This window comes from Apus apus, chromosome 1 (assembly GCF_020740795.1).
Source record: "Apus apus isolate bApuApu2 chromosome 1, bApuApu2.pri.cur, whole genome shotgun sequence".
NCBI lineage: Eukaryota > Metazoa > Chordata > Aves > Apodiformes > Apodidae > Apus > Apus apus.
The window spans coordinates 204,053,320-204,079,936 of NC_067282.1; the positions used below are offsets into that span (position 1 = coordinate 204,053,320).

General features: G+C 40.8%; 1 protein-coding gene across 2 annotated transcripts in view; it reads right to left on the minus strand.

Annotated features, from left to right (window-relative positions):
* The window catches only part of CHCHD3 (coiled-coil-helix-coiled-coil-helix domain containing 3), a 168,195-nt gene that overhangs the window by 27,748 nt on the left and 113,830 nt on the right, over positions 1–26,617 (minus strand). For both annotated transcript variants that reach the window (XM_051612738.1, XM_051612728.1), the window contains exon 6: positions 5,821–5,891. In XM_051612738.1, coding sequence (XP_051468698.1) covers positions 5,821–5,891 — 71 coding nt within the window. The remainder of the gene's footprint in view (positions 1–5,820; positions 5,892–26,617) is intronic.

A 26,617-nucleotide genomic window follows, 5' to 3' on the forward strand; every position in this document is an offset into this window, starting at 1 on the left:
AGTTTTGTGACAAAGGACTACACATACATGCTGTATTTTTTGGAACAGGTTTCCCAGGGAGGTTGTGGCTGCCCCCTCCCTGGAAGTGTTCAAGGCCAGGCTGTATGGGGCTCTGAGCAGCCTATTCTAGGGGAAGGTGTCCCTGTCAAGGCAGGGGGGTTGGATCTAGATGATCTTTAAGGTCCCTCCCAACTCAAACCATTCTAAGATTCTGTGATAATTGTGAGATAAAGGATTAATTTGGGAGGTTTAGGGAGGCTCTGAGCAAGCTGATCTAGTTGAAGATGTCCCTGCTCACTGCAGGGGGGTTGGACTAGATGATCTTTAAAGCTCCCTTCCAACCTAACACATTCTATGATTCTATTTAGAGCCCACTGTCTTTGGGGGAGCCAAGGGAGGTCAACCAGAAGGTGACAAGCCTGCAGGCTCTGTCCAAGGACTTCTAAACAGCTTTCTGTTTTGTTACTGGAAAAATACTATGTAGTATTTCACAGATAAGTTGTTACCTGTACTTACAATTTCAGCCTTCCAAAGCAGCATGTGGTAATGAAAGTAGCAAAAGAAATTGCTAGAAAACTGAAAGGTTCTCATGAGGAAATCTGCACAAATCAAGATAAAACAGAAACTGTTTGCCTGGATATCTCCAACATGGATTTCTACGTTACAGTAGTATGTGAGCACTGAAGATATTAGCATTAAGGAACTATCAATGTTCCTAATTAACAGGTAGAACAGAAGAGTCCCTTAAAAGTCACCATATGAGCCCAACATCAGAAGGGTAATGGGAACAGTGAAATAAACCCACACTTCCCTGGTCTAAGTCCAACGTTGCCATTAAAAATTTTCTCTCTATACTGTTTGGTGGGTTTTTTTAGTTTGTTTGGGTTTTGTTTGTTGTTTGGGGCTTCTTTTGTTTGGTTGGTTTTTTGTTTGGTTGGTTTTGTTGCTGTGGTTTGGTTTTTTTATCAACATCCAGAAAACCTGCATCACTGCTTTGCGGGCAAATTATACTTGACAATCAAAGTGTCACTGTTATTCATTTAACATGGCCTCATCACCAACCTTCTCAGCTTTACTTCCCAGTTAAAAAGAGTGTTGGTTAAATGTAAGGCAAGTGCTCTTCATGTTTCTATGTATTTACAGATAACCAAACACAACTGCTTTAGATTTTATTTTCAGTAAACACTATAAACCAAGCTTCATTATGTAGCAGCCACCCATTAAAGGAAGAGATAATATTGATGTTTTTGCCATTTATTCCCATTCACTCTATCCTGAATTAAACCCTCTGCTGAACATATTTTCAAGGCTGTAATAGCCTGTTGCAGGGCCATCACAGAGCCCTCACTTCCATCAGTGATCAGAGCACTGGAAATGATCAAGGATCATGTGAAATGTATTGATTTGGTTTGTAACACTGTTTTAAAAACTGTTTTTAGAACATTTTAAATGCGTGAAGATCACACCATGCAAAGCAGCCTGAGCAAATCCCAAACCTCTCTGTGTTTAATGAAACGAGCTCCTCCAGCTCCTGAGGGGCATTCCTCCTGATGGCAAGGTTCATGATCAGAAGTATCACAGTAGGGGAATAAAGGCATCAAAGTCTAATTCAGAATCAACATCCAAGCATCCAGGCGATGCAAAGAGTCTTCAGTGATTAAAACTGTCAGTGCTGGATAATTTCATCCATGAGTCTATCAAAAACCAAACACTGTGATGCTCAAGATCCAGAATTTGGCTTTGTTGCAGACACAGGATTTTGGCAGTGACACTAAAGTGACACACATACCAGGGAAAACCTCACCCTTGCTTTGCTTTGTACAAACATCACCTGGGCAGCAGAAAACAAAGGGAACAGCTGGGGTGGGTACTGGGTCCAGCCCTGGTCAATACCTACATCAATGACCTGGATGAAGGGACAGTGTCACCTCAGCAAGTTTGATAACGACACAAAACTGGGAAGAGTGGCTGACACACCAGAGGGCTGTGCTGCCATCCACCATGACCTGGACAGGCTGGAGAGTTGGGTGGGGAGACTGGGGGCTGGCCTGCTGGAGAGCAGCTCCAGGAAAAAGGACCTCGGATTCCTGGTGGACAACATGCTGACCATGAGCCAACAATGTGCCCTGGTGGCCAAGAAGGCCAATGGCATCCTGGGGTGCATCAAGAAGAATGTGGCCAGCAGGTCAAAAGAGGTCATCCCTCCCCTCTGCTCTGCCCTGGTGAGGCCACATCTAGAATACTGCATCCAATTCTGGGCTCCCCAGTTCATGAAGGGCAAGGAACTACTGGAAAGGGTCTAGCACAGGGCCACAAAGATGACTGGGAATGGAGCATCTGCCCTGTGAGAAATGGCTGAGAGCTGGGGATGTTCAGCTGGAGAAGGAGACTGAGAACGGATCTCATCAACACTTAAAAATAAACAAACGGGTGTCAGGAGGATGGGACCAGACTATTTTCAGTGGTGTCCAGTGACAGGACAAGGGGTAAAGGTCACAAACTGGTAAACAGGAGGTTTAAGCTAAAGAAAGAAAAACTCCCGTACTGTGAGGGTGACAGAGCACTGCAACAGGCTGCCCAGAGAGGCTGTGGAGTCTCCATCCCTCGAGACATTCAAAACCCACCTGGACATGTTCCTGTGTGATCTGCTCTAGGGGATCCTGCTCTAGCAGGGGGGTTGGACTAGATGATTTTCAGAGGTCCCTTCCAACCCCTACTGTTCTGTGATCCTGCTTGATCACCAAAGAGGACCTGGATTTCCTAACAGTCTGGCTGGGGACTATGTTTTTGCCAAGAAACCAGCAAAAAGAAGCAACTCCATGTTGTCTACAAGAAAGCAGTGAAGCAGAAGAGGAATGGCAAAGTATTTCAGAAAAAGCACTAGAGCACAGCTATGAAGTTATCTACCAAATGGAATCAAAACCCACAGAAGATAAAGTAAAAACATTTATTTTAGGCTGAATTTGCCCTATCTGCTTACTCTATTCCTAAACGAATAATCAAGATGTTACTTGGCTCTTGATACCACAGGGGAATAAAATGTCACCACTGCAGCTGCCAAATCTCCAGTTACCAGCCCTTCAAATTAAGGAGAAAAACCCACAATACAAATGTACAATTTGATTAGCTAAAGTTCAGCTCTTTGCCCAAAGCCTGGCTCTTCCTGTAACATTGCATTCTTTTATTCTTGTGTAAACTTCTCATTATAACAGAGACATCTTCATAATATAATCATTCTGGTTATAATGTAACTGTGGGTAACGTAACTCCTACATTAGAAAATGCAGCATGCTCTAGTAATGTTGCTTTAATGCAATTTGTGTACTGCAGGAACTGACTGAACCTGGTCATTTAGGATTTGATCAATGGGAATTAGTGTCTTAAAGAGATGAACCATTTGATAATTCAGAATTTGATCAATGTGAATCAGGACCTCGCAGAGATAAAACATTTATCGTGAACGTTTGGAATATCAGTCTGATCCAGGCAGGGCTGGAGAAGGTAATAAGCAGGCATCAATAAAGACTGCAGACAAAGTACAGAAGACCTGCCAGTTCTCTGATTCAAGTCTTTACAGGATATTTGGTTTTTCCTTTTAAATGGGGTGAATTATCCCTAAAGACTGATGAAGCCACAGCTGATGTAATTTCAGGGTCTAAATGGAGGAAGGAAAAGGAAAATCCAGGAAATATTTAAGCAATTATCCACTCCTCCTGGCTCTTGAAAGAGATGTAGCTCCAAGAGTTGAAAAAATGCAAGTTATCTCAATAAAACTTAACTAATTCTAGACATGTTTAAAATAAAGGGAGACTATTTTGTAATGATACCACAATTAGATCTATTAATCTCACACTTAGAACCTGAGATCACACTGACATGCAGCACATTGGTTTATGCATTAGCAAAATTTAGCAGTTCAACCTTATTTAATTCTTCTTCTACAGCCAATTAAACAAGCTCTTTAAACACCACTGCTTGAAACTCTGTTCTCAATCCTCATATGCAATTAAAGTGAACATGAGAAGTGCCTGATGACACCAAAAGAGCATCATCTTTAGGTTTCACTACATCATTCATAATTTATCAGTCAATTTACATACAAAGGCAATGAGTTTAAACCTACTGAGTATAAACCTTCCCTAAAAAAAACATGGCATTTAAAAGGATCTTATATAAGGAAAAAAAAAGGAAATTATCAAGTCATGTTGATATTTCATGCACTTTATCAAACCCACTGCAATTTATGCACATACTTCAGGTACTTTTTTCTTTTCCTAAGGTTTTCTTTTTGGTTTTTAAAGGTAATGGGACCAAAATTGGATCCACTAATCAAAAAGCTCCAAATAATCTTGGTGGCAATTTGAAGTGCAAAAGCAGCACACCAGTTTGACTGAAAGACCAGTCAAACAGGCAATTTCTATTGATAACTTTAGTCTCTAGAAAAACAAGAAATGACCATTCTCATCAAGTGTTAGGAATCTCTGATTCCCTCTCTAAATCCTCTTTGCTTTCTGCAGGTAGATTAAAACATCCTTCAAAGTGGTTGCCTTAAAATTCTTAGAAGATAAGGATTGGCCTCTGCTGGATCCACCAGTTCCATTTTTGCAAAAAGGAACCCCAAAGCATTTGATTTACTTAGGAAATCATTTGTATATTAGGAGGAGGACATCTAACCCAAAGCCATTTCCCACCTCTGGCCACAATAACCACCCAGAGCCATCGACTATTACTTCCAATCACAACAAAAGCTTGGCTTGGAATAGGGAAAGTTAATTAGGCAATAACTACATTTCAAAACCTGAAAATACCCCACACTGTAACAGAGGAAGGACAGTTACCCCCTTGGTGAGAATCTTATCACAGATGAAAAACATGACACTGAACAACATAGCAGACTTCCCATACATCATTTGGAACCCTCCAAATTATGCTTACATCACTCCTGCAGTCAATGGTCACTTTGTCCCTCTTGTTTGAGGACAGATTAATTCAGTCCTCAGTAAACTCTGCACCACTGACCAGCACAAAGACTTTATATTTATACTACAGAATATTTAACAACTCATGACATTAAGATATAAAATGATTTTTATCTTACAGTTAAGCACTTTATATCACGATCAGCAGAGCAAAAACACCTTTTCTCTTTTTTTTTCCTCAAAAACCAAAAGCAAATCCAAAAGAAAATCCCTCCAGAAACCTAAAAACTGTCACAGAATAATTCATTTTATCCAGCATTTCTCAGTTACTGCTGAGACTAGAAGGTTGTAAAAAGTTCTCTGTATCTTTACAAAAATGATAAATGAAACATTCTGCCTAATGGATGAACCAGCAGAAAGGGAAGAGTCCAAGGCTAAGGGTCAGAGTCACTTTGATCCATCAATTATTGTATCTTCATTCAACCATCTTCAGGACTTATAAAAATTATTTAATTTGACCTTCACTGTTAAGGCCAAAGTGAAGTTGCTAATTTAAATCCTTTCACATCATGCATACACAGGATGAATACTATTGTAATGCAAAGCTGGAATTACATTTTTGGTGCTCCTTTAGAGAAAAACTGTGAAGGAATATATTCTTAAAATATTTCATGCCTCTTATCAAATCTAAGATATTAATTAGCACATGACTAACGTACACAGCCCATTTCCATGAAGCTTAATAGTTACTGTGCAGTGGCTTCCAAATTCTTCAAAATTCTCTTATGTCAATAAGCAGCTGATAAAATCTAGGATGGGGGAAGGGGAATTATTGTGCATTTAATGTGGGTAAGAGCTCAGCTAGCTGCCAGGCTCAAAAATGAAAGGAGGAAGGACTTACTTGAACCGAGATGACACTTCATCAGCAGCTTTTTGGTATTGCTCCGTGGTAACTTTGTAGAACTGGGCACTCTGGATAATTGAAAGAAAGAAAAAAAATCATAGAGATTTCATATAATATCATTTATATGCATGCTAATAATCTAGTAAACAAATTTAATATAGCTATTTTATCCATTTAAGTTGCTGAAGAACACCCAAAAGCTAACCCTCCAAGCAAGTATTCTGCAAAGTTTCAGAGATTGCTTTTTTTTTTATATATATCTTTTTCTTAAGTAAGTATGTTCTCTTGGTTCTGGAAGGTTATGCAAAAGAGATGGCTCTCAAGGAGGGAAACTTGAGGAGATGTGGGCTAAGAATCACATCTTTAGCAGTAGGTGCTGCTGGAGCCTTTGAAGCATCACCATTAGGAAAAAAATAAAACACAACACAAAATACTGAATCCTTACTTTTTTGCACATCCTTGTTTGTGTTACTCACACATAGACCCCCATCTAGTTTGCAGGTGATTATTCAGTCAAACTTCCAAAGTTGCACAATAAATTAACTATGGCTTGAGCATCTCTTGTTCCTTGCCTTGATAACACCTCTTGCAGTGAGTTATTTTGATACTCCAAACTTCCAGGTTGCTTCAATCAGTTGCTAATTTTAATTTTTTTCAAATCAGGCAAATTGGGAACATATTTTCATCTCCTCTAAACCCAGGAATGCCTTTCACTCTGCTCCACCAAATCATTAATTTCCAGAATGCAGGCAAGAGAAGATTGAATCATCAAGCAATAGAACTTTTCTCTACTTGAAAATGGCAAAGTTTCTCAGTGGGATGTAGGATATTCAAAGACAAATCACTGTAATGTTGTGATGCTTCATGTCTAGATAATATATACTTGGTATTTTTAAAGAGGTTTTTATAGTCTTTGCACAGTTGGACTTAAGATGTAATAACTAAGGCACCTGGCTTCACAGTTGGAGGAAAAAAGAAAAGTTAAAGCAGTTCAAAAGTTCTCTAAAGCCATTTTTCTCTGAGTGGTGGGACAAACAGGTCGTGGAGAGGCAGAAAGTTTTTGTTGGCCCTTGCAAGAACTCTTCCATAGCTTGGCAGCTCCTGAGTCACCTGGCATCCCAGGGAGTCACGTTAAGATGGCAACAAAACTCTGACAGCCACACACTGCACGATTACAGGAGAACCATCTTCAATCCTGACTTTTAACAACCTACCTATGAATATCCTGGTTTCAGGTGATTCACGCCACAACATTGATTTTGCAGCTTTAAAACATTTAACATCCATGAAGGGCACAACTCAGCCCCTGGAAAGTGTCATTCCAGTTTTATTTTGGCTGAAGTAAGCAGTTGCTTTTTTTGTGGTTTGCATTATTTGTTTTTAATTTAAGACATTGATGTATGAAAAAACAATATGTCTAAAACACCATTAGGGGGAAAAAAAAAAATTAAACCCCTCTGTAACTAGAGAGATGACTCTTTTGTAAAAGGCAAAGATGACACAGTTTCCTTGATCACTGGGTTAGTAAACATGTCCTGAGCAACATTTATCCCTGCCAAATTATGAGGACTGCAGGGAAAACAGCCCACAACAGCAAAATCACTTGATGGAAACACCAAAAGCCGCAGGAAAATATTAAAAAAATAAAGGAAAAAACATTTTTCCTTCCAATTTGAAGACCTTGTTTCCCAAGGTTCTTTGTAAATGATCATCTTGAAATGCAGAGAATTCACCAAAAAAATACCACCAACTCTGTACACAGGTAAAATTGTATTGCAAGCCTAATATTTTACCACAAATTATAACAAATTGTGTAACAACAACAGCAGCCAAAGGTCGTGCACAGATCACAGAGAGCACGGGGGGCTGCTGCACTCCTGCTGAGATTCAGACCTAATAATTCATTTGTACTGGAATCAAGGTTTCCAGGCATGTGACTTGGGGTCATTTACTTTTTCATAAATCATCGTTGGCCAGTAAGAAAATGAAAATGAAATCCTCCTCACACCAGTGACCCCCGTTGCATTCAGCAATCTCAGCTGCCCAATGACAGTCACATCCAGGTTCCTCGGACGGAGATGAAATCAATAGGGATGCGATTAGACAGCAGACTGACTCTGGAGTGAGTGTGGACAGGTCACCATGGGAGATGATGAATAGCTCTCTATCATCCCACAGTCCCCTACCATGCTAACATTTACTATAATCTTATTTGGGCTGCGATTTATCTTTCTTTAGCCTGATCAATAAAGATGAACACAACAGTTGTAAGGATCGATTGCAATTTTTTATCATTTTCGAGCATGAAGGAGCATTTGTGACACAAAAACAATATTCTGGGTGTACTTGTTCTACTTTTTAATTGCAGTTCAAGTGATCAACTGAGCTGCTATATATGCTGACAAGTTTTAATCCCACAGAAGACTCAAGCTATCTAGAAATCGTCTGCTATCTTAGATAAAGCACGCTGTGTTTCTTGGATCAGATCTTCCCTTGAAACTCATTGAGGTTCTCTTTTAGAGAGATATTCTCTATAATCCAGAGATGAAGTTTCATTTTGGAAGTCCTCCTCATTTCTCTAAACACAGAAAAAAAAAAAAAAGGTGCTATAGCTGCTATAGCATAGCATTGTTAGGTAATTTCCTCAGTATCTAGATAAATACATGTAAGGATTTATGCTGTATATATAATCTGCATATTCATGGCCTGTTCAACTCAAAGTGGAGGAAAAAAAGCTACTGTCCCAATCTCAGGTTAGGAGCAGTGGCAAAGCAGAGGGCAGCTCTGTGGATCTGTGGATCTTCACAAGTTCCAGCAGATATTCCAAATAGAGCCATTTTCTCCCCAAACATGATTCTCCAAATAGAGCTGTTACCTTCCCAAAATGCTTCTATGATTCTACAACTTCAAACTGTGCACGGGTGGGGAAGAGTGAGGGAAAGGAATAGAAATGTAACATCACTTACCAGTCTGCATCAAGCACCGTGTGCGTGAACATACAAAGCTCAGGTATGTTTATCACAAGATATATACACTCACATGTATTCTTGAATTCTTTAAAATAAATAAGCCACTAAACCAGTGGCAAATACTACAGCCAAGTTCCCTTGGCTCTTTGATTCAGGTTGCCTTGGGCACATGAGGTATAAAACAGTCTTTACTTAGAGTTACAGAACATCTTCCCCTCTTCAGCCTTCACTGTTACTGTATGACAAACAGATGGATTTCTCTAGACCTTTACGGTCTTCCTTTGTTGCAAGAAGCATGAAACTGTAAGAAGGGTTTTGTGAAAGACACTGGGAACTTCCAAAAGGAAAGAGAAGTGTGTCAGGGTTCTAGCAATTAATCATCGTCCCCCATTATGCAGAAGATGCTATTTCTGTACCTGTTAGGGAGCTCTTGCACAACGTGGGCATGTTGCTTGACTTCAAGTATCAAAATAAAGAAGCAGTTCAGGTTCTTGATGACTAAGCCTTAGCTTCTACAAAGTCAAGTATCTAGTCTAAACTGATGGCTGAGGTGTGCTCCACAACCATGGTGGTTGCTGGCCGGCATCCCACTCACCTCACAGAGTCAGAGTGACATGATTTACTCTATCACTGAAAAGTTAGTGAGGGCTTTAATAACTATCTCAAAATCAGTGATTAACTTTAAATCAGTGATTAACTTTAAAGCTGCTAATGTTGGGAGGAAATAAACCCACTTGTGTGCATCCTCCTCACTTTTAATCTGCTTGACTGAAGAAACACTGTCCACTTTTACAATAAAAATTAATGCACTGGACCAACCCAAATATTCACCCAGCTCGGGACTCTGGCAAGTATTAATAGCACCCATGTGGGATAAACAGGCACATGATGATGCTGGGTGATCCTCCAGCACATACAATGACCAAAATCTGTCCCCAGACTGCACCATGACCATCAGCAGAGGTGAACTCAGCCAGGCCACATGTGAACAGCTGAACACAGACATAACCACTACGTGAGAATGCTATTTCCAACACAAAATGCCAGAAAAAGCAAAGGATTCCAAGACATCCTTACCTACCTCTTACAGAGCACAAAAGGTACTTGTGATCATTAGTCACCAAGCTTTTTTCATGCATAAAGAACTATAGCCTTAATTACCTTCCACAAGAAGTAGAGAATTAAATTCCATTTAATAGCATGCAAATGCTAACAAAGGCCTGTTAGAAACTAGTAATTTTGTCAAAATTGCAATGCTATGAGATGGATGCCATGCACGCTAAGTAGGGTCATATGGGGGAACACCCGGGGCAGGTATGACAAGATGGTAGGGGTTCATGTCACCTGAAGAAGCCCACTGCCTTCTATGCTGACATTTTCCAACTTCCAAGTACTTTATTTTAGCACTTGGCTATTCTTTCAGCAGAGAAAGCTTAAAAAGTAAAATTAATTAATAAGTATATCTAAAAGTTCACAGAATTCCAGTCTGGTTTGGATTGGAAAGGAACTTGAAGATCATCTAGATCCAACCCTCCTGCATGGGCAGGGACACCTCCCACCACTCCAGGCTGCTCCAAGCCCCATCCAACCTGCCCTTCAACACTGCCAGGGATGGGGCAGCCACAGCTTCCCTGGGCAACCTGGGCCAGGGTCATAGTGAAGATTTTCCTCTTAATGTCTCACCCAAAACTCTTCCAGTTTTACTCCATTACCCCTCATCCTCTCACTACAAGCTCTAGTAAAAAGTCCCTCTAGATGGAATAGGGAAAAAAAAAATAATCCACCAAATTGAAGAAATGCCATGACATAAAATCATGACAGCAAGCCTGTATCACCTGGAAACTTACAGTACTTCAGGTCTTCAGCACAGCCTTGTTCTATCCAAACAACTAAAGCAATAGGGCAGGACTGACTTCTGCTAGCCAAGCTCTCTTACAGATGCTGATAATCCAAATAGCTATCAATCCCTCTGCTCTGTTCCCTCAATCCAGACAGCTTATTCTTCCAACAGTCTGCTCTTCCAGACTGTGCCTCTGATGTCCTCTGCTTAAGTCTCCCGTCCCTCCTAGCCTTGTGACATTATAATAGAATCATAGAACAGTTAAGGTTGGAAGGGACCTTAAAGATCATCAGGTTCCAATCCCCCTGCCATGAGCACACTGGTACAGTACACTGTACTTGGGCTGTTCTTCTGGACCTCTGGGCTTGCATTGGCCAACATGTATTTAAAGAATACAACAGTGACAGTTCTCATGAAGCAAGTGACCCTCAACCTTCACTAACACTTGGGCAGCATCAAGCAGATAAATACACTGTAGGAAACACTGTTCTCTACTTACACACCTGGATCTGCATGGCCAAAGGTTTTAGTAAGATAATAGAAATCCGAGCCAAAAGAGGGAGATGACTTGTAATAAATGTGTGAACATTTTTATAGCAGTATCAATGGTCCTGCTGACCTGGAGTAAGAGAAGCTTGGGCACACTTTCCCATGAATGACAAAAACCAGAACCTGAAAAGTACCCAAACTCTCCTCAAATTTAGGTTCCTTAATGAATATTCTTAAAATGCAGTTCCACAATTACCTATTCAATAGATTTTTGTTATTTTTTTTAATATATTGTAACCTCGTATTAGTTACCATACAGGCAGGAAGCCACTCAGAGGAGCCTTGTTGAAAAAACCTCCAAAAACACAGTAACATTTAGTCAAGTGACTAATTTCACGTGTGACTTTAAGTCTTAATTGACCTGAAAAGGGCCACTACGTGTTAAGTTACTTACTGAAGTGTTTATGACCCAAAGATAACACAGAGGATGCAACCAAATTGAGTTAGATTTAATTTCTATGTTTTTTACTCAGTATCCCTTCTTTGAAATGAAAGGCTGGGATTTGTCATTCCTGGGGAAGAAGAGCTTTTTTAAGAGCTACCTTCAAAGAAGGGAACAGAGGGAAGCGTAGGCTTGGCATTGTGAAAGAGAAGCTACAGAAAAGAGGACTTGTATTTTCATTTAAAATCCACTCAGTTTCCCCTGATAAATGCACAGAGCCATATCAAGCATAAATAATGCTGGAATTCAGGGAGAGAAAAAATGAGATCTGACCACTGGCAAAAGTTTGGCCCAAAAATAATCTTCCCCAGGCAAAAGTTGGATCAGAAGCTCCTTCAAGAAAATATTGTGGAGGAATAGGAGAAGAATTATTTTGCTAGACAGATCTGATTTCCAAGGTCTGTGGAAGAAAATAAATTCCCACAGAACCTCAGGTCAGCTCTTTTGTCTCCATGTGGGACCTCAAAGCAGAAATTGCATGTTTTACTCTCTGCTGAAAACTTTCAGATTTTCAGCCAGACAAAGTTCTGAAAGATCTTGTGTCATCCAAGCTGATAAAAGGTTACCACAAGGACCAGGAGAACTTGAGATCCCTCATTTAATTTCACTAAAGACACATCACCTATATGCACTATTTTATTATAAACGTGCTAAAGCTGTTTTTACTGCAGACACACCATGACTACTTCTTGGCATTGAAATTTCTCTTTTAAGACCTTTGGCTCTTAAAGCTCTTAACAGATTCCATATGAGAGTAACATTCATGCAACCTATTTGAGTTTTTTTCCCCTTTTTTTTAATTTAATAGTTATGTAGTGAACAGTTTATTTGACAAAGAAAAAGTCGTGTGACTTCCATACAAAAGAGACAAATCTGGCCTTTGCTTCCAGCTAGTGCTGTGAAAGACAAAAATGAGCACAGCTTGACTTCAGAGCAGCTCAGCACCTGCTCCACCCACCAAAGGAACGAAGAGCTTGGGCTGTTTGGCACCTTTCAGAAACAGAGGAGAGTTTTTAATTTAAAGACTTCTTTTTCCTTGTCATCCTCCCCCACGGAAGGACTCAAAGCATCGGCAGGCAAAGATTATCATGTTCCCTGAATGGTAAATTGGAAAGTTTTCTTTGCCTCTTTCTAATCCGTTTCTGCTGAAGTTAAGCTTTATTTTATCCCTTAATTGAACTTCTGGCCATTTCATCTCAGTATTTTTTACAAACCCATTTGTGGATAATACGAAGCATTTTGTTTTATTCATCCTGTTGACATGCAGCCTGGGATCTGTAAAGCCTTAAAAGAGAAGATTTCCAAAGACAGAAGGAAGGAATAACTCTAAGCCTATAAAGTTACTTCAAAGAGTTGAATTCATCCCCAAGACTGCCACAGTCCCCCTTCCTGTAGGGACAAGCAGCCAGGCACAGGCACCTCTGTCCAAAGAGACCTAGGACAGCACTTGTGCAAAGGAAACCCAGACAGGAGCATGTTTTGGGTACCCCATGGTTAAGCAAACTATAAAACAGACCATGTAGATTATAAGGAACAAGGCTAGATTAACTATTACAAAAATAGTGCTAAAATATCCACTTATGCTTGATTTGTGAAGCTGCCACTGCAGGCAACAAGTGAGGAAAAAGAAGAACTGGGGAAGGAGAAATAACGAAAAGAAAATAAGACTACCTACTGTAGTGGGCATACATCTCAGTTCCAAATTGTACTAAATTACAGGTTTATAAATATATGACCATTTTTATGGCATCTTTATTTGAATTAAGAACCTCTATTTGTCTCTGAATTGATTGTAATAAGCCATGGAAAACCAAGCGTATAACTTCATACAGATTCTCGAGTCATACTGCATCTTTATTCTGCCACAAATGCCATTAAAATGATCCATGAATTAAGTAATTTATTCTGAAATGTCATCAGATCAGGCCTGTGCTCAATTTTTTAGATAAGTTATTTTTTATACAAGTGCTGACTTCTCTCACCTGGCCCAGCTGCACTATTCAGCCAACTGCTGCATTTTTCAACTCCAGAGATGAAACTGAAGTTGTCCAGCTCCTCAAGTGGGGAACCTACACACAGCTTAGGACTCCTGCTCTGGTTGGGGTTTTTCCATGTGTGAGGGACCAGTCCTCAGGACCTGTACTTGCTGGAATTGGAAATCCCATTGTAACCTCTGGAACAGTCTTGTTTGCATCCCAAAAGGCCTGCCTGAGGGGATGGAGACAAGATGGCCTGGGGGCTGCATGTACAGTGATTGAGATAAGGACAATGATCAAGGGCTGGGGGGGGGGGAGGAGGCCCACTCCTGCTGCTCAGTCTTATGACTCTGTCACGCTTCCTCATCTTCATGAAACAAGGAAACTAGGCCTATAAAACATGGGGCTGCAATGGTGGGCTTGGGGAGCCTCCCTGACACCAACTCTCCCCCGTTGGCTGGCCCAATGCTGGATCCAGGACTGGTGACTTTCTATTATCCATCTCTCTCTAAACTTTTCTTTTCCTACTCTCTCTCTCTCTTCCTAAAATCATGAGGTAACACAAGGCCTAACCACGATTTTTTTTCAGGTTGTGCAGCTTAAACAGATCTGTGTTGTACTCTTGTGATCTAAATGTCAGCCTTTATGATCGTGCAGCCTGATAACTGAAGTATTCATATTCCTTCTATAGTTTTAACTAAACCTAATTCCATTACAGACCTTGAGTGTCGTTTCACTTTAATCTGATCAAGGGGTATTGGATGGTCAAGTATAACCTCCAGACAAGGACCCAAGAGACCCCTCAGTGAGAGATGCCAACCACATAACAAGGATGTTCAGGGTAACTCAGAAATAGACAAAAAACACACGGACAAATCAGGGGACATGCTTTTATAGCAGGGGGGAACTTTTCACGTGGAGGGAAAAATGTAGCTGCAAGGCATGGGCAGAGAAGAAAAAATGAAAGAGAAGCCCCAGAATTCAAAAACAGCTAAGGAAACCATCTTGGACCCTGGACTAAACCTGCAGAGGACATCCGGATGATAAGGAAGTTAAGGCTAAGACAGACTTTCAGGATTTTGGTGGAGTTTGCTGAAATTCCAGTGCAATTCCCTCTCTCTTGCCCTTTACATCCTGCAAGAAATTAGATCCAGACCAGAGTACCTCTCTGAATAGATATCTGAACCGCTGGAGAGTGTAGAGAGGACTTCACAGAATCACAGAGTTACCTCGGTTAGGAAATACTTTAAAGGTCACCAAGTCCAACTGTCAACCTAACACTGGCAAGCCCTTAACTAAACCATATCCCTAATTACAAGGTCTATAGGACTCTCAAACCCCTCCAGGGATGGTAACTCCTCCACTGCCCTGGGCAGCCTGTTCCAATGCCTGATAACCCTTCTGGTGAAGAAATTCTTCCTAACATCCAATCTAAACCTCCCCTGGCACAACTTGAGTCCTTCAGACTTCCCTGTCACCACATGCCTGCTGCTACAAAGGATGAAAAGGCAAATAGGAACCCAATATTGTCCTGAAGATGCCAGAGAAAGAGGCAGCACTGTGACTTACTGAAACAAAGGGATGAAGAAACACACGCTGCATCCTAGCAAATATTCTGCCAGAAGACAATTCACTTCCCAACTTCATTTGTTTGATTTCATGACACGTTTGTCAAAGGGTGTACGTTCAGTGTGCAGCAAGTGGGGTGAAGGACTTAACTCAGTTATCAAAAAAATGGAGAAAACAGGATATTCTTTGACCTTTTCTTTTGAACTTCCAATTCTGTTTTTCAAGCACCACTAATACCTTTAACTGCAACTACTAATGTCTCTAAAGTTTCTCCCAAGATACGCTTCGCTTCACTTCTCTGCCCTGGTAGAACATTGATCTCTAATTTGTTAACACTCAGAGCTGACAAAGAAAATGAAAACCTTTGTGAAAAGGACAAATCTATTCCAAGTTCTTACAGCTATTCAGCCGAGCATCTAATCTGCATGTAATTGTAGTACAGTCTCTAATACAAATGTTCTCCATCTTAGAGATGCATGTGTAAATGCACAGCTCTATTTATGTCTCCTGCTGATGACAAGATGCCTTATCTAAATTATTCCTATTTACAACTTTCCTTCTCAGTCTTATCCTTGTCACTATTATACATGATAAATTACCTTCTCCCTAAGGTACCAAGGGGAGAAGACTCATCTCTCCCCCCCACCCCCCTCACAAATGACATATGATGAGGGCAAGTTGGAATGTTCTGCCTTTCAGGCACATAGGAATGGGTATTGCTGCTGCCAGGGATGATGCCCAAGTTGAGGAAACCCCTCTCCCAGTGGCATCAGGTACAAGCTGCAGCACTAGGAATAGCACATCCCTAAAGGATTTAAAACTCCTATTGTTGGTGGCTGGTATGGAATTAATTCTTAAACAATGGACCACTTCTACATAGCAAAAGCCACATACAGGGAACTGTATCAGCCCCCAAGCAAACTAGGATCAGCTTGAGCCTTGGATGCCTGTCCATGGGTTAAAGGAGACTCCAATATTAATGTATATGGCTGCATATATCTGGCTAGTAAAAAAAAATAAATATATTATTTTTTTTTACTACAAAAGCACAAAGTCATCTTAGTTTAAGTCTTCAATTCATTTATACGTAGTAGCAACTCATCTGTTACATGAATCACTTCTACAAAGTCCAACCAACGTGTTGGAGACTCAAGGGAAGACAATTTGAGCTTTGCCACAAAGCTGTTGCTGCCAACTTGTAAGGGACAGCTCTGAGCTCAAGGTAGCTCTTCTATGGACAACAGCAGCCATCATTTCAAGACCATGTTGCTCATCTTCTGCAGTCAGAGGGATGGTCTGGGAGAAGCACTGTAAACACCACCGGCTTCAAACTCATTTTGGTCAGCTTTCAGAAGCAGACAGATCTTCTTTTGACCACTTTAATGGGATAAGAGAAACATGTTTCTGTGAATTATGGGTGAAACCTCGGCTGGATCATCAGGCTCTGCCTGGAGGTCAGCTACACACTGAGTTCCTCAGGGGTCTATACTGCAGCCTTCCCTGTTTAACATCTTTATCAATGACCCAGAGACGTGCTCACTTAATTTGCAGGTGCTTTAAAAGCCCTACAAGAAGGTTATCCAGAAGATGGAGACAGGCTCTCTGCTGATAAGCACAGTGGGAGAACAAGAGACCATGGTTGAAAAATAGATTCCAAATAAATACAAGGAAAAATATTTCCCTCCAAGGATAATTAAGGAGGGGGTCATGGACCCTAAGGGGTTGTGGTATCTCCAGTCTTGGAGGTGTTCAAAGATCTAACTGGACAAAGTCCTGAATAACCTTATCTGTCTCAGTCTTGATCACGCTTTGAGCAGAAGGTTGGATCTCTCAAGGCCTCTTCCAATCCAAATAGTTCTATGAATATGTATACTCAGAGTCAGCAATATATCTGGTATCAGAATGAAAGCATATTTTGGCTTGTAGATGTGCAATCTGCTCTGCAGCTCTACGTGAAACCCATCCTGTGGCAGAAGACCAACATAAAGAATCATAGATTAGCTATTTCTTCCTTCAAATAAAGGAAGGTAGCTGACTTGAGCTTTGTTTATTAGATCTACCACTATCACTGCTCAGTGAGATGGGCTGCCTAAGGGCACAGTGAGTGCAAGATTTCCATTTTCTGTCAAGCATAAGTGCTGCCAAAAGTGACACTTACGCACCAACCCTTAAGAGAGCAAGAATAAAGTTTTTGAAAGAAATTCTCAAATGTTCCATCGCTCTCAATCCAACAGTGTCATCTCACAGGATTGTTCCTGTCCCTATAACACAGCTTCAAAAAGTTTTGTCTTTGTTCCTCTGAACTAGCATTAGGTTGTGGTAACTTTCTCAGGTAACTGCCTCCAGCACAGTGAACACCAATACTGCACTGCAACTCAAAACCAAGTTTGATGGATACTACCAAAATCCTCATATCATAGAATCACAGAATGGTTTGGGTTGGAAGGGACCTTCAAGATCATCTAGATCCAACCCCCCTACATGGGCAGGGACACCTCCCACCAGCCCAGGCTGCTCCAAGCCCCATCCAACCTGCCCTTCAACACTGCCAGGGATGGGGCAGCCACAGCTTCTCTGGGCAACCTGGGCCACGGTCTCCCCACCCTCACAGGAAAGAATTTCTTCCAGATGTCTAAACTATATTGCAGAATTACAAGCTGCAGTATCCAAGTGAGATGAGTTGATTATTCAGGCCCACTTTAGTATTTGCATTTGGTGAAACCAACACATTTTTTGGATATTGCTGGCATGAATGTTCTCAATCACTGAATGAGAGAATGTGTGAGGTTGGAAGGGACTTTTAAAGGTCAGCTAGCCCAGCGCCCCCCCCTGCAGTGCACAGGGACCTTTTTGACTAGATCAGGTTGCTCAGAGCCTCGTCAAGCCTCACCTTGAATGTCCCCAAGGTTGGGGCCTCCAGCACCTCTCTGGGCAACCTGTTCCAGTGTTTCACCACCCTCATTGTAAAGAACTTCTTCCTAATATCCAATCTAAATCTAAATGTTGGTACCTGGCTGTTAACATCACCATCAGGTGAAAAGATTTTACTGATGTCAGGATCAACAGGTCAGTAAAGAGGAGGCAAATGCAGGGACCATATTTTCCCTGGGCAAAGTTCATGTTCTATGCCAAAATACCTAAAAGATAGCAAGGCAGAAAGACTTTCAGTTGCAAAATATCAACTGATTGACAGTTGATGCTGAACAATGACAAAACTGTGAAAAACTACACATCAAGAACAGTTTTTGGTGACTATGGAGTGATTAAAGTACTTCAAAGATGGTCTTTTACAGCTGCTTTGAACACCATGTGTGAGGAGGGAGGAAACATCAGGACTGGTACAACAAAAAGGCTGAGGATATAAAAAGACTGCTTGGTGAAAAATGTTATACATATTTGTTTGGATGAGGGACAAGTACCTGAACCCAAGAAAACTACATTTTACATTCAGTCTAGATTGAGAACTCTGCTCATGTTTAGTGAAGCAAGAAACAAAACGAGCTCTGAGCATGGTTAAATCAAACTAATGTGAGAATTTTTCCATGTTCTTACAACAGCATCTCCCAGCAGACCCATTCTGTTTGGAAACAGCCTTCTGAAAGAAACGCAGCCAGAACAAAGGCAGGTGGCCTTCTTGCTCAAAAGCCTGCTAAAGAAAAGACCCAGGACCTATGATAAAACCTGACTGAGTGTCTCAGCATGTCACAGCGTGATCATTAACACCAAATACCTTGCTCTGGAAGTTAGAAACGTGCTTCTATTGCTCTCGAGTCACAAGGCAACATGCTACAAAATTCCTCAACTGGATGATACGCTACGCCAAATCATTCAAATGCAGAGCTCTAAAAACATTCATAACTATGTTTTGCAACCTCTAGACATGCTTCCCAATTATTTACTGGGCTTCTTCTGCAGGTTCTGCTTATTCCTAGCACCCATTTCAATTCTCCCTCCTGCAGTGCTCAGTGCACCTTTCAAGCCGGAGCTGTAATTCTGCCTTCCAGGCATCCTGCAGGTATTTAGTGTGTGTTCTGTCCTACACATGGATATTTCTCCCACTGTTACCTTATTTTTCCTTTCCATTAAGTGATCACTTGTGCTATCCACCTGTATTCCTCCAGACACCCACAGTGTATCACAGACACTTCTTCCTCAGATTTTTAGCTGCTTCTTGAGAGAACACCCTGTGCTACCCACATCATCTTCCCACACCACATCCATTTATTTTGTCAAATGTTGGCAACTGCAGATTTGCTTGTGTAGGTCACTGCTGTTATTATGAAGAAGTCCCTCTACCCATGCTGGCATTTGTCTCTTAGGATGGGATTCCTAATCCCAGACACCTCTAGATGAATGACTAAACTACACTTCATAACAAACAGCAAAACATTCCCTAAGTTGATTAGGTGGTTTGGTCAACCTTCAGTGGCCTCCCTCTCTCACCAGCAACTACCGTGAACCCAGATCATGGAATCACAGAACCCTCAGAGTTGGAAGGGACCTCTAGAGATCATCTAGTCCAACTCCCCTGCAAAAGAAGGATCACTTGGAGCACATTCCCCAGGGCTGCATCCAGGTGGTTCTAGAATATCTCCAGAGAAGGAGACTCCACAGCCTCCCTGGGCAGCCTGTCCCACGGTTCCATCGCCCCCACTCTAAAGAAGTTTCTCCTCCTATTTCCATGTCACTTCCCATGTTCCAGTTTGTGCCCGTTGCCCCTCATCCTGTCACTGGGAACTACTGAGCAGAGTCTGGCTCCATCCTCCCTGCACCCACCCTGAGATACTTGGAGGCATCAAGAAGGTCTCCCCTCAGCCTTCTCCTCTCCAGGCTGAACAGCCCCAGCTCTCTCAGCCTTTCCTCATAAGGGAGATGCTCCAACCTCCCAGTCACCTTTGTTGCCCAGACACTTCATGCTGACAAAATGTTCCCACTTCAAACTAAGGCAGAGAAAAATGCAGCAGTGCCTCAGAATCTCACCAAGGAGAAGATGCAAAGACACCATGATCTAGACCCAGCTTTTATCTGTGACAAACACCCACTCGTACTACGCCAACATAACAGCAAAACAATACCTGAGGGCAGAGTTACACACAGCAGTTCTTTTCAAAGTACCAGAAAGCCAACCACCACCACTTGTAATTCTCCTTCATTCCTTACAGCAAGGTCTAGCTAGCTAAATTATACCTCCATATTGATTAAAACAGTTGCCTGATAAATATATGGAAGTACTTGCAAGTTCTGATTTTTGCATTTTATTCTATATAGCATTATATCTACATAATGTATGGGAGTATTCAGAATGCACTTGATACAGTTAATATTTTTTCTCCTCTTTTCCCTTCCACAGTACCAAAGCTACTCAACAAAGCTCCTGTAGCTTTGATTTGGTCAGCTACCTTAAACTCACTATGGGAAAAACATCCACTTTGCTATTATAAGATCTGGAAATACCTTGTAGGATCTACATCACTGTAAGCTTCCTGAATACTAAGCAGCAATTGCAATGCTGCATGTATTGCTGCAATTATTTATCCATTCTCCAGATGTAACAAGTTGTAAGGTAGATTTTCTGAATCAGCAAGCTTCATTTTATAGTGCCAATTCAGAATAATTTAGGAGGTACCTTCAGAGGTTACCTCTGAAGCCCTTGACTCAAATCAGGTCCAACTAGACCAAGTTGCTCAGGACCTTGTCCAGCTGAGACTTAAACACCTCCATGGATAATCCCCCACTTGCTTTAGATGTGTCCTATGGATTATGCCACCAGGAATTGTATTTATGTCACCTGCACACAGAAGCTTTTTATTTACTCTGTCTCCACTTTCATACTATTGATAAAAGTCTGAATAAAACCAGAAATAAAATACTGCCAAGCAAACTCAGAGTCACATAAAAATAGGTTCATGTACCTGGAAATGTCTCTTAATTACATCCAATGTCATCCATAAATCTTTGTTCTGTTAACCACAGGTAAAACTCCCACTTCAAAAATATTCCACACATTGAGTGGCACAAACACTCATGACATTTTACACTTGATTTTCCAAAATAAAAGCACAGGGCTTGTAAGGATTTCTCAGGGTAGTTGTTTTGGGTTTTGTTATTAAGTTCTTTCCATTTTACTAGTATCTGAAATCATCTCTTGACAGTTCATGGCAACAATTCAAAGAAAAAAAAATTGCTGAAGTCTTTTGAATTCAAAAGGGTCATTTTCTGAAAACTTCTTCATATTTTCTGACAAAAGGAAGTCCAACCTCCACTGTTACCCAATAATACAGCACACCTATACACAGCAATATTTGTTTTGTTCAGTTGAAAGCCTACTGAAATACTACTGCCTTCTCAGTCACAAGAGAGTCTCAAGTCTTCAGCATTCTGCACCTTATTTTTAAGGTATAATTAAAGAAAGCTTAAAAAAGAAACCAAACATTAAGTGACAGTAGCAGCAGTAAATTGTTAAGAAGGAAGGAAGATCATGAAAGCTGCTGAAATGGGTGATGAATACAGAATGGGCTGCACTTATTTCAAGGCTTTCAATGAATTAGTTGGTAGTATTCCTATAAAAACACCAAGTTGAACAGCTTCAACTACAGGAAATTATATCAAGTCGTCTTGGGTAAGGATGGACAGGCTCCTGAGCACCTGACACACAGGGTAGGAATGGTATGCCCTGAAAAGAGGCTCCTGGAATAATGATTTAGAACTGTGGCTCTTCTCTTACTCCAAATTACCTTTTGTTTTCTCTTTATGCTTTACCAAACAACACATAGTTTCTAAAAAAGATGGTTTGGGCATGTTTGGTTCACTTCCAGAGTTACCTGCTGAATACAAAGCTTGTGCAACTGAAATCGGGGGGGGCAGAGATAAAGAAAAAAACATGAGTAAAAATCTCTGAATTACTATTGTAATCACTAAAGCCAGACACATCCAGCTACAAAACTCTACTGTAAATCCCAGAAACCAGGGTTTGCTGAAAAATAATGCCTGAAATATCATTCAGTATGATCTAGAACAGCCTTTAATACATACTTTTTAAAATCTGCATGATGCTGTTTCAATGCACTGAACAGCAATTCACACGCATGAGCCACTATAACCACCTGGCAGGAATAACCATTTGCTAACTTCAAAAATGAAATCTGTTCGAGAACGCAACTGTGATGCACACTTTGAAAATGTGTTACACAAGTTAAGCAAGAAATGATGAAACATTATGCAAGAAATGATGAAACACAACAGAGAGACTTCACAGCAGCTTTTCAGTACCTGAAGGGCTCCAGAAAAGATGGAGAGGGACTTTGGACAAGGGCAGGGAGGGATGGGACAAGGGTTAGTGGATTAAAACTGGAAGAGAGAAGATTTAGGTTGGACATTAGGAAGAAATTCTTCCCTGTGAGGGTGGTGAGACCCTGGCCCAGGTTGCCCAGAGAAGCTGTGGCTGCCCCATCCCTGGCAGTGTTGAAGGGCAGGTTGGATGGGGCTTGGAGCAACCTGGAATGGTGGGAGGTGTCCCTGCCCATGCAGGGGGTGGGACTGGATGATCTTTAAGGTCCCTTCCAACCCAAACCATTAAAAAAACCCAAACCAACTAGCAAACAAATAAAAACCCCAACAAAACAGTAACTTAAAATCATACCATCACATTTCTAGACATTTTGCTGAATAAAATGTTTATATAAAAGCCTGTATATTTCAAGTTACTTCTCTAGACAATAAATTGTTCAATAGCTTCTTCTGTAAAATTAATCACAGAATTCACTCTCAGTGACGATTACGTTGTTCTTCCCTTGCTTGAAGAAACTGAGGCAATGGAAAAAAGGTGATTTTTCCAAGGTGCAAAACAGAAACAGGGTTATCAAACAGATTTGGATGAGGCTTGTGCAACCTGGTCTGGTGGGAGGTGTCCCTGCTCAGAGCAGGAAGATTGGAACTTGACGATCTTTAAGGTCTCATCCAGCCCAAACCATCCTATGATTCTGTGATTTTTTGTTCAAGCTTGTTACTCAACAGTCATGTATTCAAAAAAAAAAGTCACTTTCTATATCATGGGTCAAAATGCAAATACTTGGATCGACAGAATGGAGTAATTATATTTTAAATAATGTTAACTACTGCCAAGCACTACTATGCTTTTACTTTTGAAAACTGTAACCTAGTAAGAATTAACTACTGAAATCAGCAGCAATCTTGGCATGAACAGACATTTGAGCTGGCATGCAGAAACAATTATTTGCAATGCTTTTAAAAATACACATAAGTCTCAACCACCAAAAAATACCCTGTGTTATTGTCACAGTTTATTGAGAACAATGAATAGCTTCTTTGGGCTTTATGTTTGATAAATATATAAACAAACAAGCAATAAATTTTGCTGCAGGAATAATCTCTGAGTGGATTACTAGATAGGGAAAACACTGATGTGTTATTAAGGAAAGACTTTTAAAAAAATTAGAATTCTTCTCAGAGAATTAGACATATGTTTGAACTCCTCTGCTGTGGTTGATTTGAATTTGCTTCCTAATTACTGCAGCTATGTTTTTGTGGCTTACTGTGCATAAATACATATTCTTAGATGATTATGGTCCAGAGTAAAGCAAATGGTTAAACTCTCTGACATGGGGAGAAAAAAAAAAAAAAAAAAAAAAAAGAGATTTCAAAAGTGGCAGAAGAGTATCTACTCATTTCAAACACATGATTATCTTCCCATGTTTCAAAAGGAAAGGCCTTTTGAGGCACAGAAATATGCATGTGAATAGAAACACATTGAAAAGTCTGAGCTTTCAGGTATAATGCTTTTCAGTTAGAAAGGCATAAGATGGAGGAACTTTCCATTCTCTCTGACATGTTTAAAGAGAGCTGAACAAGCCTGGCATTATGATTTCTGTCCCCACTCCCAACTGCTGATGGTTTCACTACCACTTTTTCTAAGCTGTGTTGATATCCCAATTAAACATACAACAGCAACAACGAGGCCCTCTGCAGCTGAGCTGGACCTATTTCATACCATGGGGTTTATCAGACACAGAAGCCATAAACAGCCTGAAAAAAAATTAAAATCTATTTATACCAGAGAGAAGAAACCTTCACCTTGCACGTATTAGTGTAAAAATGACACATCTTTTCAGGAAGGATCACACAAATATAAAAAACAGTGCCACCTATTTCATCTCTGTTGAAGGAATAGGGAGTGAGGGATTTTAAAGGAATCTGGATAATATCCAAGACAAATTGCTTTTGCTCTCTTCAAAGAGAAAACTTGGCTGACAAGAAGTCTTCACTAGGCTGGTTTTCTCCCCTCCTGTTTTCCCCAGCTTTCTTCCTTCAACCCTCCTTGGCCATCTTGAATTTGTGTTGCTTCGCCCACTTTTAAAGCTGGTATTTTAGCTTCTGGGGAGTTTCACAGGTAACACGATAGCAAAAAAACTTAATTTAACTTTTCACTCCTGCAGCAAAGCTTGGAGAAAGCCAAGATCCACACCACAATGTTACACAAAATCAGGTACAGCTGCCTTCCTCTCTCTGCAGTGAACTTAAAATATGGCCCCATGTTGGTTTAGCTCCTAGTGTGGCCAGACCCTCCCTGATGATAAGAATATCACCTCTAGACAAAACTTCTGGACAGGACTTACCACCTTGCACATGAAGAACACAATAAAATGAGACAATACAGAATCATAAAATGGTTTGGGCTGGAAGGGACCTTTAAAGATCATCAGGTTCCAACCTCCCTGCCATGAGCAGGGACACCTCCCACCAGACCAGGCTGCACAACCCTCAACCTGCCCTTGAACACCTCCAAGGAGGGGGCAGCCACAACCTCCCTGGGCAACCTATTCCAGTGCCTTCCTACCCTCATGGTGAAGAATTTCTTCTAATATCTAACATAAATCTCCCCTCTTTCAGTTTAAAACCACTACCCCTTGTCTCCTGGTATATTCATATAGTAGTGACAGGACAACACAGAGCAACATCTTCCCAAAACCCAATATTCTCTATGCTGACCCTACAGAAACAGAAATGAGGATTAAATCCACACGCATGGTGAACCATCCAAACCTCAGACAAAAAAGCCTGTGTCTGAATCACCGTTTATTGCTCAATGAACCTAAAACAAAATCCATCAGCTGCCAGATGTACATGACCCATCTCTCATGCTTGGCTTCAGCAGCTCCTCTGGGCTAAGCAGAGCCCTCCCTCTCCCACCGAAGGCCAAGTTATTAACAAATTGTTTGTCGGCTTAGATTGGATTGATCATTTATTTCCCAAATTCCTTTTCCCATCATTTACTCATTATACGCCTCCTCCTGATGTAAAAAGACATTTATTAGCTTCTGCATTTCTTCTGCTGGCAAATAGAAATGTTCTGCAGCATTTCCTGGGGATCCTCTCATTTATCTATCGGTCACGGGATTGAAGTATTTTTAGGGGCAGGAAAAATTAAAATATCACTCAGCCTGACAGCAGTGAAAATGAGGCCTGTATGTGCCTGGGAAGGCTATTTCAGCCTTCAGGTTTACAAGACTATTTACAAAGAAGCGTGGCAATGTTTCACATCAACATTATTGCTTTATAATGAGAAAAATTACTGACTACTGCTTAGGCAGAAAAGGGAATGTTTTCAAGAGGAAGGGTGCTCAGGGAATGCATAATGTCACTGGTATTTGGTTCAATGCAAGTTATGCTTCAGTTAGGTACTTCTTGATTTTAAATGCAATTGCACAAAGGACAGAGAATAGAAAACAAGTGATAAAAAAGGGCCTGGTCTCTATTCCACTTCTTTACATCCAATGCTCAGCTTGCCTAAAAGTAAAATTATAAGGCTACTAAAAAGTATGCAACCTCTTAAAAATACAAAGACATTTCAAGTAAAATATTTCTATCAGATTGCCATGAGACTGGAAGAACCTACAGGATAACTCCAGTGGAACTATTCCAAATATCACATAACTGGAAAGAATCTCTAGAAGGTATTCTTAAAAATCAGTCACATGGTTCAATCTAGAGCTGGAGTATTTTCTAAATATTTTACCTCGACAAAGAAATCCAGGCAAACTCCCTCACTGAGTGTTGTTTTAAACATGTTATCTTAGTACTGTATTTGTCCCCTAATTTCAACTTCTGTAAAGGGAAGAAGGTGGGAGGAGGGAACAGACCTGGGTAAAGTGAAAGCTGTTTATTCATTAACTCTCCATATGTTAAAACATTTTGCCATGTCCTATGAAATGCGACAAACGCTGCCTCTTAACATTCAAGTGACAAATTTCTGCAGTATGTTCCATCTTGCCTCTTAAAAACAAAATCCTCTCTCATGGTGCTTTGCTTCTCAAGAAGGGGAAGGGGGAAAGTGCATCAAAGAAAACAGAAGCAGACACTGTTGCTCAAGGTGACCCAGGCAGTGCATCCATCCACTCACCTGTATTCACAAAGGGGAGCAGGGCCAGATGAA